This window comes from Panicum hallii, chromosome 1, assembly GCF_002211085.1.
Source record: "Panicum hallii strain FIL2 chromosome 1, PHallii_v3.1, whole genome shotgun sequence".
NCBI classification, from domain to species: domain Eukaryota; kingdom Viridiplantae; phylum Streptophyta; class Magnoliopsida; order Poales; family Poaceae; genus Panicum; species Panicum hallii.
Window position 1 is genome coordinate 49,402,798 of NC_038042.1, and position 16,067 is coordinate 49,418,864.

The window sequence follows — 16,067 nt, forward strand, 5'->3', positions numbered from 1 at the left end:
ACACAGCTGTTAACTGTCAAGAGCGCTCACAAAGGAAGCACTCTGAAGATGAGTAGGGCAGCTCTACTTGAAGAGATAAGTACGAGACGTCACGAATGGAATAGTGTCTCTACATCAACCTAGTCCCTACCGTTCTCTGGAAGGCTGGAGGTGTGGAGTATTTCTTCAGCTATGAGCCTATGACTTCAAACTAGAACAGGTTACAATCTGCTGATGAGTCCACATCATCTGGTGAATCATCAAATCGAGGGGCATCATCATCATTATATACTGGTACCTCGTCGATTAAGTAAAACCAGTGCAGCCTGTGTGAGGACCCCATAAGATGATTAGGAATATACGATGTGTTGCTTACCTTTGAAAGTAAAAAACATGGCAGAAGATTAAAACTAGAAAATTACACCAGTTGAATTTCTTCTTCTTCATATACAAACATGATCCACTTTCCACAACCATACTCTACCTGTTGGAAGAATCAAACTCTTCTGAACTGTTGGCACGCTAGAGGACCTGCAAACGGGCGCCGCGTCAAACTGGATACCTGCTACAATGCGAACTGATTAGCAATGCACAACCTAGCTAGATACTGTTGGTTGGCAGGATAGCTAGTAACCAAAAGTTAAATCATGGAGTATTCTCTATGAACGCACACAATAAGTGGTACAACTAGATTGGGACATTGGGTTATTAGTGAAAAGGTGATAAATTAGGGGGGAACACATAACTGTACCAAACTACGTACAAATCATAGATCCTTATGGTGAGAGAATAAAATGCAATATAAACGTGTGAAAGTGCAATATTAACGTTCCTTAACAGTACCAAACGTTTTTCCAATCTAACTACCAATGGAAGCTGCTGCTTGATGTTCAGCTGTATCATGTATGCACTGCACTCAAACGCACGAAGCTCTTGCGAAAAGCACTCGTAAAAAATAAATAGAATCATCAGTCCAGATGCCCAGGATTCATTACAGAACCTCAGGTCAAAGGAACTTGCCCATACCTCCAGCTAGCGTGCTGCAACGCATCACGTACGATGACAACATAATTGGCCACTGGCTGAACACTTATTAATCACATAGTCAGGGTCCGCAGCATCAAGACATACTTGACTTACCTACTTCAGAACCACTCAATTTAACACTATTTTAAGCAAACCACCGGTCATTATTAATAAGATGAGAGGTAACACGCGCTCGCCCGAAAACATGCCACGTGTTAACCCACATCTAAATATACGAATAACCGACACGTCGTTCGTCAAAAATACTATCAAATCCGGTAGTTCCGGTACGTGCTCCACCATATGCCCAATATCAAGCATACATGCATACCGCTTACAATCACATATATTGCCAATGAACCATAAATAGCAATTTTAGTCATTTCAAAGGTTCGACAATTAAACATTACAAGTTCGATATAGAAGATTCTGAAATTAAAGGTTCAATAACAATTTACAAGCTTTGGGATCACAAATAGTACTAAAATAGACACAAAACTTAAGGTTCAGTGTTTATCATGCTCTCCAAAAAAATACCTACGCGGCGGATCAATTTGATAAAAGCGCGATAAAATAATGGCATCTTGCTCAAGGACACCATCGAGGCCACAACGATCTACTCCTCCCCCGTACCGGGATCGGCGGGGGTAGAAGTGGCCAAACACAACTTTCGGTTCACCTGCAACTTAGTTTAAAAAGCAATATGAGTACAAAAGGTACTCACAAGATTTAAGTAATTTAATAATAAAGAGTATGCAATGAGGGCTCAACAAGATAAAGGCTTTAGGGTTAAGTAAGTTTGCATAAGCATGAGTTCTCGAATCCAACATCTAGCTCTCTAGCAGTTTAATTATCTTGCCCAACCCACCTCACAATTTTAGTTGCTTAAATGAAATGAATAATTAAAGTAATATAAGGTGATATGAGCCATAACCAAGCATAAACATACTTCTACGAAGAGTTCATGGGACAATAAGCTTGCTCATACCTGAAAGCGCGGCAATTTGATTTGATTAAAACCTTGCAAAGGTGTACTACTTTACCCACACGATACAAGGACCGTGCGGCTCACCTAACCAATCACGTTGGATGAGGGGGTACTCGTGTCGACCGTTTCCAACAAGCCTTAATCGTTGAAAATCACGCCTAACTTATGCAGAGAGTCACCTAGATCCACCGGAAACACTTCTTAGCCTCTCTACATAGCCCCTTTAGCCACGCATCTAGAACCGTGCCTCGACGACTAAGTCAAAGAAGGTAAAAGGCTTATCCATCACGATTAGATACGTGGTAGCATGATAAGTTGCTCAAAACTGACGTCATGCACGGACGGTTCTTAAACGGTTCAAGCGGACTATACCTCCAAGACTCCTAGACCCTACCATTCCGTCCAAACCACGATACAAAAGCCAACGTCACGATTTTTCCATCCTACCCGGAGCCGGACAAGTGCGATCAAGAATAAACACATGAGAGTAGTGTGAACCTATTCCAAAATTTTTCTACAAGTTATAGACCAACTCTAAGCATGGCTAAGCATCTAATCAATTAATTAGTTACTAACTACAAGTGGCAAGGACATGGATATATAAAACAAGGAAGGTAAATGCAAGAAAGTAGGATCAACAATGCAATAGATAAATATATAGCATAACCATACATACCCAAGCAAGTAACTAATTTAAAGCGGGTCAAGGAACATGCTTAGCTGCTTGCTTCGGTTTTCTTCGAGCTCAACCACATACTCGACACAGGGCTCATGTTCGACAACTTCGACGGGCTCGGCGGTTTTGTTCTCCGGTGGTTCGGTCGCTATAATGCATAAATGAGTGTATGCATTAGCATGATGACATAATTCATGCATGGGTTGATATGACATGAAAATAAATGGTACAACATCAGATGATAGACAACATACTCACAAATAATAACAACCAAGCACCTTTAAGCACTTAAGCAAGAGAACTTAGAGCAAGAAATATTAAAAATAAATTTACATAGCAAGCATAAATCTTGAATTACTTTGATCATGCAGAGAACATCAATCAGAAATCATGAAAGTTGAATTTGCAGCAAAATATATTTTATAGAATTATTTATGAGCATAATAATTTTCAGTTACTCTAAACAAGTTAAATCTTAAAAGATATGCAAATCACTTTAAATAATTTTTAGAAAACTACCACAGGAACTAGACAGATAGACAAAGCTAACAAATTAGGCTTTGCCATTTTATCACTTTTCAAACAAAAATTATAAATTAAATAAGCTTTTAGGCAGAGAACAAGAAGTCAATTTAAAACTCTATCAATCAGTATAGATACATTAGAACAAGCTGCACCACTTGATAGCACATTTCACAAAGAGCCTAACAAAATTTTGTTTGGTATTTTTAGAGCATAATAGAATTTACTAAGCAATTAACTTACTTTCACAAAGATAAAGCATAAATAATTTTACAGAACAGTAGCATGCAAAACAACATTTTTGCTAAGTAGATCTACAATACAGGAATCCAACAAAATAAGTTTCACAATTTTTGAAGATCTACATAATTTTCTATGAATTTTAAAAGATCACAGCACAACAAAATACATTAAAACCACCCACCCTGAACAGCTAGATCTACATAGATCCACCAATCCCCAGGCGCGGATAGGTGGGCCCCAGGAGTCATCCAGCCCCCTAACCGGGTCAAGGCATGACTAGGCTGCCTTGACCTCGGCCAAAGCGCGGCCACAACACAGCCCACGCGCGAGCGCGCGCGCCCGTGACGCGCGCGACGTGGCGCCGCGCGACACGGCGTGACGGCCGGCAGGGGAAGCGGCTGTGGAGGCGAGGGGAGGCCAGGAGAGTGCGAGCACGACGTGTTTCAGGGCGTGGTGAAACTCGCCATAGCTCGTACAGGCAGGGAGCGGCAGCGAGGGGGCAGCTCGGCGAGATCCGGTGGTCGGCAGGTGGAGGAGCTCACCAAGGAGGACCTGCAGGAGAGGAGGACGGCCGATGAGGGCCCAAATCTGACGAGAAGGCCGAGGGGGAGGTGCCACCACGAGGAATCAAAGCGAAACTCACCGGAGAGGGAGAACCGATGGTGGCCGGCGGTGGGGAAGAAGGAGGTGGCAGCGGCAATGGTGGAAACGGGGAGGGGCTAGGGTTTCAGAGGCCGGCCGATTTAAAAGGAGAGGAGGTGGACGGGCGCGGTGCTTCGGCTTCCGCGCACCAACGGGTGCGTGACACCGTGGCGCCGCCGCCCCTGCCACCCAACTGGCGGGTGAGTAGGAGCGGGGAAAGAGGGAGGTGGAGGCTGACGGGTGGGCCCCGGGTGAAGGGGAAAGGTGAAACGATGGTTCAACTTCAAAATTCATAAACTAAGATTTTTCGGGCTTCAAAAGTCTTCAAAAATTTACAGAAGTAAGATAAAACTACCAGGAACACAATGCAACGGCAAGCATGCAAAAATATGTTCTATATTGCTCACAGTAAAATAAACAAACAACAGTTTTTTAACTTTCCAAGAATTTTATGCCTCGAGCTTGTTGCTACAAAATTCTACAAAAACATTTTAAACTCACCATTTTAAGTCTAGTATTTACATAAAATTTTTGGGGGCACAGTTGCATAGCAGAAATTCAACTTTCTTAACAAACACTCATCCAGACAAGGTAAAATAAATAAACAAACTCATGCAACATATGCATATGATGCTTCATTATGCTTTAATGATGCTCATGATGCTACTAGTTACATGTTAATCATGTTTTTAATAATTGGGTTGTGACAACAGCTCATGATCTAAGTGATAGGCAAACTCACAAAGCTCCCAACAGGTTGCATACCCATCCATTACTGCACGGTAAAATGATATATAATGCCAACCAAAGTTGATAAGAAAAAGTGATAATTGGCAACTACATCTACAATCACGAGAGGGTACAGTCAAAGCTGTAAAACCATTACACATCAAGCATCCCCTAGCTCAGATTTTTACCTATACTGTCGTTGCTCATCCATGCAGCCCAAGAAGCGGCGTTTCTTCCCGCTTGGCTCCGCTTGATCAGATAAAGAGAGGCACCCTCGGATTCTCAATAAATTAATGCTGAGAGCCTCGACGATGTACTGTGTATGACAAGAATAGACAAAACAAAGCTACAGAATGATATGAACTGTTACACACAACACAATATAAGTGTAGTGGTAGGGCTAATAATGCAACAAGAGGAAAATATCATTAACACAGCATAATTAGTATGTACCTGTTTCAGTAGCAGTGCATCCCCAACAGAATTATTCCTAATAAACCCCCGTATAAATTGGCTCAGTTAAAGAAATAATAAGCGCAGAGAATTAAGGTGCTGCCACCAGCAGCACGGGACGCGCAATTCCTGTGTAGATCAAAGTCAGCAACTATGTGGTCTAGATGCCTGAAGTCAAAAACGAAAATGTAAACCGATCATCATGCCAGATGACAATGTGTGAAAGTGCTAAAATTTCTGGTTTATTTCCCTCAAAATGGAGTAAAGCGCATGCAGTAACCATCCTAATCCAATTTCCTTAAACTAAAACATTGAAAAGCTGCCTGAAAGAACATCTAGTTCGCACTCCTGCTACCTCTCTACTACTTCCTTCCCCCTTCGAATCAATCAAAGATAGAACTGGTAATCACCCGCGTAGTTGAACACAGCGATTCCTGCACCCAAATAAGTAATGCTACGGATTAAACTAGCTAGCTACATACATCTACCATACTCTGATTCGACCCCCCCTTGTACGTACACCTAGACCTAGTTCTACTTTCTGAATTGATTAGATAATTGCTAGCTCCTATGATAAAGCTAGAAAGAAAAAAAAACTCAGAAGTAAAATCGGATCTGACCTCCTCTCCCTATCTTCCTACGCCGAAGGAAGATCCCAGAATCGAAGAAACTCCAGACCTGAAGAATCTTCCGATCCGGTAATCGAGTAGCTAGCGACGCCCCATGAAAACCAAATCAGACTATTATTGGGAACAAGCAAGGGATATTAATTCTGCGGCATACAATGACAATTCACGACGCAGTGGCAATTCTGCGGCATACAATGACACGGGCAAGGAGATGGAGAGATCACCGGGCGGTCGGCGTGCTTGCAGCCTCGCCGGTGCGGTGATCGCGACGGCCGCGCGAGCGTGGCCGCGGAGAGAGGCACGGCTAGCTCCAATCGGCGAGGCGGCCGGGGGGGGGGGAGTGGAGGATGACAGATAGAGCAGTGAGCACGCGGCCGCGACGGCACATCCGCCCGTGCCGTTCCGCCCGGCCGTGTGCTCACTCTCTTCTGTCATCACCGCCCGCGCGCGCCCCCCGCCGATCGGTGGTAGCCGCCTGCAGCACCCCGCCGCCGCCGCGATCACCGCACGCGTCTCGCGAGCTAGCAGCAGCTCGCTCGCGCGCGCAGGACATCAGCTAGCTAACCGAGCCGAGGAGGCGCGCGGGGCGCCATGGCGAGATGGGCGGGCGTCGCGGGGAGCAAGGGATCGGGCCGGGGCGCTGGCTATATAGGCGGCAGCGGGGCGGGCGGCTGAGCCGGAACATTCCGTGCCGGGCTGGCAGCCTGGGCTAGGGCTACGGTGTGCAATGATGCGGTACGGCGCCGCTGCGCTGTGCCAGATCTCGAGGGGAGACGCTCGCCCGCCCGCCGGCCATCCACCGGGCAGCAGCAGCAGCAGGCGCGCGCGTGGCCCCGGCCCGGCCCCTAGCTAGCTAGCTAGCTAGAATTTTCGGCTCTTTCTAAAATCGGGCATGCGTCGGTTGGGCTGGGGCAATTCCTCCCTCCGCGGCCGGCCGGCCGGCCGGCCTCCTCCCCGTCCTCTCCCGCAGGCGATAGGCCGCATTAAAGCCGCGCCGCGCCGCGCCGCGCCGGTACGGTGCCAGTGCCCAGTGGCCCCCTCCCTCTCGGCGCGACACGAGGCGAGCCCGGGCGCCCCGTCCCTCATCACGCGCGACTCCCTGCCAGAAATCTCGCCTCGCCCGCCTGGCTATCCTGGTGTTTTCCCCTTGGTTTCTTGCGGCCATGGGAGCCAGCAGCCCTGGCAACTGGGGTAGGTAAACGGTGGTCGCCGTCGCCGTCATCCAAGCGTCCGAGCCGCAGCAGCAGCTGGTGGTGGCGTGTCAGGTGATCCTGGCAACGTGGAGGCGTCGGGGCAGGGTCCGCTCCACACTTGTTTGCTCCATCCTGCCGCCGCCGTGGCCTTTTAAGGGAACAGCGCACGCGCCGGAGTTTTTCCCTTTTCTGGCCGCGTGACGAGGTCGGCCGGGGCTTATTAAAGCTGTGACTCGGGCAGGCCTGACTCGGCTCGTACAAATGTCCGCCCTTATCTTCGGGTACAGCCGTGGAAAGGAGCTAGACGCCGAGCACCACACCACATGTAGGCAGCGAGCAGGGTCCGTGCAGGCAGGCAGCCGTGCCGCTGCAATACTGAAATGCATGCATGCATGTGGTGTGGTAGTGCGGTGGTACTCCGTACTAGTACATGTGGGATTGTTTGTACTGGCTGGCTGCCAATAATGCGAGGTTATTTGCCAGTTTCCACAGGAGTTGTGAAGCAGTCCCTCCGTTTTAAATTACTTGTCGCTTTGGCTTTTCCTTAAATTAAACATCCCTAATTTTGTCTTAGCTTATAGAAAAAACTATCAGCATCTCCAATGTCAAAGCCTATGGTAAATCCACTCTTTATGATGTGCAATTTTAAAATTAGTGAAATAAAACTTGCCACTGAGATGAGGATGGCCTTATTTTCCCCAAAACACTCTATTCTCTCTCATCAATGCAATACTCGTCAAATTCTACGGTAGGTGGCAACTTGGGAGATGCCAACCACCGTACTTACAACAATAAATGATGGGCAGGAGTGCCATTCATCTTAGCCATGCATATTCCAGTAGCATAATTTGTTACGAGTCATACTTCATTTTATTATGGAAGAATTTTGACTAACAATTACTCTATTAATAGTATATTCATGTATTTCAAGAGCGTACTTATAAGAAATTATTTTTGAATATGCATATAACGACATAAGATATGCCACGAAAATCTTGGAGTAGCAGTTTATTTGTAAGGCTAATTTCCGGTTGAAAATTATGATGTTTGGATTTTAAAAGTGCATGCATGCCTTACAAAAATAAACTGAGGGAGCACATCATAGGCGATGAACAAATTAATGAGTTTGGTTTGATGAATCACCTCAAACTTGTTTAATATATCAAATATATTAATATTTTGATTTAGTTTTTGAAAAATGGCACGGCTAGATTTGCATTCAAATGTAAGTTGTCGAAAATATTAAAAAGAATTATGTTTCAAAATATTGTAACTTCGCTATATTTTCTACATGTTCATATGGATGCTCAACTTAAATACCTACTAGTAATCACATTCATTTCCAAAATAATAGCTATTTGTGACAAAATTGAGTACCACTGCTTACTCCGTTTGAAATTATAATTGTTGATCAAGATACTAAATAAGTCTTATAATTTCAATAGGGCACTCACCGGTCACCAACAGTTTGCTCTAATTATGAGCTGGTACTGTCTACAGCATGATCTACTGTTTGATCGACGCGCTGTTTGGTACAACGGGCCGAGTGGCTCCAGAATTTTCCAAGAGCACAGCTCTCGAGTAGCTAGCTAGCCTTTAATAGGCAAGCCCACCCGTCCCCTTCCTCTAGGCTTTCCTTTTTTGGTTTGTTGCTAATGGCGATCGAGCATCACATGCCTGCACTGGCACTGCATACACGGAGCGCACAAAAGGACACTGCCATTCTGTGTATGCTGCTGCGGTCTTGTACGATCCACACATGCCGTACTGCCCTGGAAGATAAGCCCGCTGCTTCGAGGAAAGAACACGGCCTCTGAGCCAGCGGAGCTAGGTGTCGACCAGGGATTGGCCGGGCCTCGCTTAACCACTAGTTTAATCCGGCGGCAGTGTCATAATTTATGGTTTGATCGCCTGTTTTAAGCCGTCATTGGAGGAGAACTTGCCATTGTGGATTAAAAATTCTGTCAACCAGGATAGATAAAAGTGCCACTGACCTGGTGTTGTACTAAAGTTTCTTACTTTTTTGTTTCGAAGCTTTCTGTAACATCACGCTCGCTCACGCGCCGGCCTTGACAGCTGCCGATCGAGCTTGATCGATCTTGCGAAGATCGTGTTCTTTAAGGTAGGACGAACATGACCACACTCCTGAATAGAAAAAAAAAGTATTGGTTAGCTAGGTAACGTGCATGCACTGCACAGATGAGCTAGGGCTTCGTCTGTGGATCAAAATGCTGCGCTGGTACAGCTAGCCGACCGATTTGGATGTGCTAGCATCGGATCGGAGCTAGTAATATCCAATCGTTTCTTTGCCCTCAATGGAGGATCTCCCACTGGATGTGTTTATTTGTACGCAATTTCTACCATAGTAATTGTTGAAGTTTAGTCCCTCCGTTCTTCTTATTCAAAAAAAAAATGGTCAAAGCATCTATCGGAGATCGTGTTGATATCCCAAACGACAGGTAAAATACAACTGATGCAGTAGATCTAACATACTGTAGGGCCTTAAAATGACTACTCCTACTACTGTAGCTAGCAAGCTGTCCCCACGCTCGATAAGAACCGATCAGCAATGGCTAACAGGGTTAAATTTAAATAGCGTTGGTTGCCAACAGCAACAGTATTCTGTTTCCCCTACTGTTTTCTACTCTCTTCGTTTTAAATTATAGGTCGTTTTGATATTTCTAGGTGTATTGTTTTAGCTACGGATCTAGATATAGTATATATCAAGATATATAGTAAAAATTATGCATCTAAAAGTACTAAAATAACCTATAATTTATGAACGGAGGGAGTACTTTTCTGACATGGAACATGCTGCCTGATTCCCCTGTACACAGTCCCATATATACACGTACAGGTGTCGTCATAGAATGTGGGTACTCAAAGTATTTGCTGTTTCGACCAAAATATTTACAGTTCCTTTTACACTTCCCCTGGTAAAAGTTAATCCATGCCTGGCGTGCAATCTAACCAACATCTGCGCGCGGGCCTCGCAGTCAAAACCTACGAATACAAAAACGTAGCATACATGCGGGATGCGCGCTGGAGCAGCAGCATGCGTGGGCTTCTTTCGTCCGTGGTCCTCTCCCTAGCTAGCTCCTCTCCCTAACTACAGCAAACGAAATGAAATGGATTAGCTAGCTAGCTAGCTAGCCAGCGTGGTCCACCGCGGGAGCTGGCTTTCCCGTCTTTCGAGCGGCGGCCGGCGGGTTCTCAACAAAGGCTCGCTGCTATACTGATGAGCCTGTATATTCCCTTTCAAAGGCAGCAGACTGATGAGCCAACAACTATACTAGCTTGTATAGTTGTATGTATAATATATATGGTGTGTATATATATACATATATATACCAGTATATATATACATATATATATATAAATACATATATATATATATATATAAATGTATATACCTTCGCTTGCACGGCGAGTACTCGACAGGTGTACCGTCGGTAGGCTTTACTTTAATCCCGCGCGTGATTGGTCGGTCGGGGCCGTACGTACAGTAGTGCGGGCGCCACACTAGCGCAGCGCAGCGCACGGCCCGGCCGGCCCGAGCTGTGGTCACCTGCCGCCCAGATAAGCCGCCCGATCGAGAGCTGATCTTGATCTGACCAGATCAGTCTCCCATGCACGGCACGGCGCGCGCCGTACGCACGCTGCCGCGGCCCCCATCACGGCATCACTCCACCAGGCTGCAGGCCACCGCGCGCCGTACCCATGCCGGCCGGTGGCGGTGGCGGTTCTGGCGACCGCACGCGGCCGGCCGATCGATCGGCGCCCTGAATTTCCCGGAGCTAGCTAGCTGGGACGACAGCACAGTACAGCGCCGATCATGCGTGCTAGCTACCTATCCATCCATCTACTCCGTGCAAGTTGCAAGTGCGGTGGCCGGCCGGCCGGCCTGGCCCCCATGGATCGATGGATGGGATCGGGGGCCAGGGCGCTGCTGCTCGCTCGTAGCTAGTGCATCTGAAAGATTCAGCGGCTGACTGCTAGCCAACGACAGGCAGCCGGGCACCCGCACCCATGCCTGCACACACACTGCATCTGCATCAATTATCCGCGCGCGCATGCAGGCATGTGTGATTTAACCCTGCGTGCCCCGGCGGCCGGGACGCCGGACAGGGCCACGCACAGCCACTGCCGCCCGCCTTGTTTGGTTGCAATCTACTAACTGTTGACGAACAGTTGGGCCAGAGGGGCAAAAGAAAGGCAGAGGCTTTGCCTGACCTGAGCGTCCATATCCTGTTGACAGAGAGCACTGGCATCTGTTCAACCCGAACTAGTAGCTCAGAGGTCAAACCGCAAACATGCTAGTAGCTACCAAGCTAGATGGTCTAGAAGTACATGTGACTGACCACTGCTCGTTCTACTGTTGTTGTCACACGGCGATCCACTGCATGCTACCTACTGTTGTGTCTTTCATACTTTCATCGCTGTCCCTCCGGCACCAGCACTGCTCGTTTACGCATGAATTTTGTTGTCTCTGCCGCCGAATTGTAAGAAGCCGGCCTCAAATGAAATGGAAGGGGGGCGTCTTGTAGCCGGTGTCTTTGGCGGGTGTCCTTGTCCGCGCTAGTTGCGGGTAGGGCCGGGCATAAATTCCTGCCTCAGTGGAGGGAGCCTGATGTGCGTTTGGTGCTCTCATTATCGCCACCCACCCAAATGTTTCCTCATCTAGTCACCTCCTCGTTCTAGACTCCAGAGGGAGGTAGAGAAAAAAAAAAGGAGTTTTGTCATCTAGATTCGAGAACAGTAGCCCACTTTGTGGTTCAGTGGCGAGCAAAATGACTTCTCTTTTCTGAAGTCAATGCAGAATTGCAGGCGTCTGGATGTGGTGGGCTACTGTGGGCACCAAGACCGTGCGCTGGATCAAAAAAACAAAAGCTTTATAGCCCAACCAAGAATCAGTTTGAGGCCGCCTCGTCCTCTTAAAGGCCTGTTGTTCTCAAGCAGCCCAGGTTTAAAAACATCAGCGACCGCGCCCACAGCCCACACGGGCCGTGGCCCACGATCGCATCGAGAGAAGCCCGCGCCATTCATGCACGGCAACAAGGCAACAATATACCTCTCTCTGTGCGGACACCGGACGGGCCCGCCGGCCCACGAAACCAACGATTTCGTGCACTCTTTCAATCCAAGGGCCTCCACTCCAACGTGTTGCGTGGACGCGTTGCCTCCCTCCCTCTCGTGTGATCGTGTCCCACCCAAACACCTGCGCGTGCGGCGTGCGGGACGCCCTTTGGTTTCTAATTTTATTCTATTCGCCGAGACCATGGTTTGAAATTCCGATGATGCTTCCACTCTGTCAGAGCCAGAGTACTAGCTGTGGAGTACAGGTTTCCCTTTTCTACAGGGCAGGGTTACCTGCTAGCCTCTCTCTAGAATGTTACAGTATCGTAACAAACATGCTCCCACGTTCTGAGCTGACAGCGAGCAGAGCAGCAAACACTCCACCACACCGGGGTTGCTTCCAGTCCTGGATTCCGAACCACTCCTGCAGCTGCACACTCGCGAGCACCACCCGAGCAGAACGAAGAGATTGCTTGCAAGGCTCCTCCCCTCCCAACCCAAGCCGCACGCCCTGAACATCCAAGACACCCGTTGTTTGCACACATCAGTCTCCGTCGTCTCCCGGTCTCGTTGTTGGTTCGTTACCCGATCGGTATGTGCAAACAAACCCCCACAGACCCTGACCATTTTTACAGGACAACCGTCGGTGTGTCCGGACGTGGTGATTCCCTCAGCTCAGTAGGTGCGACGAAAGGGAGGTTTTCCCTTCCCCTGCGCGCGGTGGCGGCCGGCGGCACCGCGGCGTCCGGTGCCTTACGTTTCAAGCGAAAGCATGCTCCCCAGGAATTGCCTCGGACGGGCGGTGACGTACCAACCCTGAAGCCAAGTGCTCACCCGCCGGCTGCTGCGGTGGCCGGCGAGTGACCAGCTGCTGCGGTGGCCGGCGAGTGTTGCTGCTGAACGCTGGTGGAGTTCAGTGGCAGCGAGCTCGAGCTCGACTCCGGGACACCAGGTCCTGGGGTCGCTGCTTAACGGTTAAGGGTGTGCGTGCCTCTGCTTTTCCAAAGTCGGTTAAGGTCGCATCAAAAGCACAAACACGGGAGGCGAATTGTGTGCGGCTGATTTGTTGCTCATGTTGAGGTAGCCCTGCTTGTTTAGGGAAAAGCTTGAGTGCTTGGCAAAGCACAAAAGAGGGTGAGACCGTCAGGCGGACGAGTAGATAAATACTACACTGGCAATGCAGAGCAAAGGGGACGTCTGAACATGATCTGCTTCTTCTCTCCTTTTTGTTTCTTTCCTAACTTTTTTAGGAAAACATGCTGAGTGTTAAGCTCATCATGGACAAAGGCATTTGGGGGAGCCAGTTTCTCTGTTCCTATTTTTTTTAGGAAAACATGCTGAGTGTTAAGCTCATCATGGAAATAATGTACTATGATTACGGCCTCATGGGGCCTCCTAATCAGCGCATAAGAGATCTTTCGGGAAAAAAAGCTGATATCTTTACAAATTTGCACCACAGAAACATCAGGTACGCACGTAATGACCTCGACAGAGCGCAACCCATGATTGCCCGCTGATGTGTTCAGGATCGGCAGCAACGATGTTTTTGCTGGGTGATCATGAACATCAGAAGGAACAGAGAGCAAAAGAAAAGGTGTCTGTCGAGGATGACAGTGCTCTACTGATATGATATCCATTCATATTCCGTTCTAGAAACAAAACACGAGTGCTGTCGCAGCTCCCAATTGACGAGCAAGTTATAGTGTGTGTGTGTGTGTGTTTTTTTCTCTGTCGCAACCTGTGTCAGTAATTCCCTTTCTAGTGATGCAAGGGTAAAAGAACTAATCGTGTGGCAGTCAGATGATCGGCGGCGGCGGCGTCTCCCAGACGTCGAACACGTTCTCCTCGCTGTGCAGGGCGAAGAGGCGGTCGCCGCCGATGGAGAAGTCGCAGATGGCGCCGCCGTTGCTGCACCGCAGCGTCGACGTCAGCACGCGGTCGGGGCCGCTGAACACCGAGATGGTGTCGCCCGTCGACGCGAACAGCTGGCCTCCGTGCCTGGCGAGCTTCGGGTAGCAGGTCTCCTCGCCGCACGCCTTGGTCTTCCCGCTGATCGTCAGCTTGCTCCGCGACCTCCAGCGCACGCCGGCGGCGTTTTTCCGGAGGTCGAGGAACCCGAGGTCGTCGTACTGGTTGATCATGCACACCGACCTCCCGTCCTCCATCGCGACGGCGTGGACGGCGTGCTTGTCCTCGAGTGACGCCGGCGTGCCGGCGTCGGACCACGACCACACGACACTCTTGTCCCGGAAGTCCAGCAGGCTGATGAACGAGGAGTCGGTCCGCGGGAACATGGTGGCCACCATGAGCGTGCTGGTGGCGTCGAGCCACTGGAGCCTGTCGGCGTCGCCCAGCGCGCAGCCGGGCGGCTCGTAGAAGAAGTCGGCCTGCTCGCCCGTGTTCCAGTCCCAGACGCCGACCCCGTACTCGTTGAACCGGCCCTTGCAGCTCGCGAAGACTTCGCACCCCGCGCCGAAGGCCAGCGCGCCGGCGGTGAAGGACCTGGGCTGGCGGTCGTGGGCCACGCGGAAGCGGTGGCGCGGCTCGGCCGTGAGCGCGGAGAAGGCCGCCACGCCGCCGTCGTCGCGCCTGCCGGGCCGCTCCCGCGCGGCGACGACGAGCGTGGCGGCGTCCAGGTACGCCGCGTCGTTGACCGGCGCGTGGCCCGGGTAGTACACTGGCCGGCGCTCCTCCAGCGCCCAGTTGTACACGCGCACGGTGCCGCCGTGCGCGACGCAGCACCCGCCGTCGGGGGCCGCCCGGACGGCGGTGCCGTCCCCAGGCGCGCGCCCGGGGACGGACGCGGCCAGGCGAAGGCGGTCGCCGTCGAACTCCCCGAGGCGCGCGGCGCGGACGCGGTCGAGGAGGCCGTAGTAGAGCGCCTCGCGGTGGAGCGCCGCCTCCGGGACGCCCGGGGGCACGTGGAGCCCGCCCGTGCGGAGCAGGTCCAGCAGCACCGCGAAGCAGGCCGGGTCGCGGTCGATGAAGTACTCGGCCGGCCCGGCGCCGTCCCCGAAGCCCGCGTCGCGGCCGGCGTTCCAGGAGGCGTCGAGCATGGCCCCGAGCATGGTGTCCCGCCCGGCGGCGCCGAGCGTGGCGGCGGTCGTCTCGAACACCCGCCCGCCGACGTTCAGCCGCACGCGGCCGCGGCCTGTCGCCAGGGTGCACATGGCCGATCGCGGGCAGGAGGCGTCGCAGTCGCAGGTTAGAATTCGCGCGCGGCGGGCAGCATCGGCAGCTGGATCATGCGGTGCGCGGGAGGCACGGGCACGGCCGTTTTGTTGGGTACTGGCCGATCGGGGTGAGGCCGAGGCTAGGCGGGAGGACCCGGGTCGGGCAAGCTGGCGTATATAACGGCGCGGCGGCCGGGGGCAGCCTCGTGCCGTGCCGGCTGGGACGGAGAAAAGGAGGCGCGGCGTGGGCGTGGCAGGTCGGTCGGTCAGGACGTCAGGTCCAGTCCAGGGGCGCGCGGGACGGGGCCGAGCGGAGGATTTGGTCGTCTCTCGCGAGACGTCACCCCAACCGCACGTCCACACCCCGGCGGTTGTTTCGTTGACGCAAGACGACGGGGCGGGGAGCGAGTGGGGCGGGAGGGAGTGGCGTCTGGGGCGACGGATTTGGTGGGGCGGCGATCGCGGGAGTGGGTTCCGGTCGGGTGCGGTGCGCGAGGGCGTTTTTTCCCCTCGAGTGCGGCGCGTGGCGACGCAAATCTAACGGGGCTGTGTGCGCTCGCGAGTTTTGGGGCTGGAACTGAGAGCAAGTGTACCAGTGGATCAGAAAGTTCCTCTGGATGGGTTGGGTCGGATGACAGGGAGGCGTCGCGTCGCACGCCCCAAAAGCGGCCGCTCGTAGCACTTCGGTTGCGGCGAGGATCCCCATCCCCAACAAACCACTCTCCCTTTCTCTCGAGC

At 50.9% G+C, this 16,067-nt stretch overlaps 1 protein-coding gene and 1 long non-coding RNA gene across 2 annotated transcripts; both read right to left on the reverse strand.

Moving 5' to 3' along the window:
* Positions 1–1,396: 1,396 nt before the first annotated feature.
* On the reverse strand, positions 1,397–6,813 carry LOC112880781. Its single transcript, XR_003226434.1, has 5 exons — positions 5,879–6,813; positions 5,259–5,387; positions 4,994–5,121; positions 2,670–2,817; positions 1,397–1,684 (listed from the first exon to the last, which is right to left on the reverse strand). It is a non-coding gene; the product is annotated as an uncharacterized LOC112880781 (long non-coding RNA).
* A 6,699-nt stretch (positions 6,814–13,512) lies between these two features.
* Positions 13,513–15,723, reverse strand: LOC112883400 (BTB/POZ domain-containing protein At2g24240-like). The gene has a single exon (XM_025948729.1). The coding sequence runs from the start codon at positions 15,324–15,326 to the stop codon at positions 13,953–13,955; it is 1,374 nt and encodes a 457-aa protein (XP_025804514.1). The 5' UTR covers positions 15,327–15,723; the 3' UTR covers positions 13,513–13,952.
* Positions 15,724–16,067: the final 344 nt, after the last annotated feature.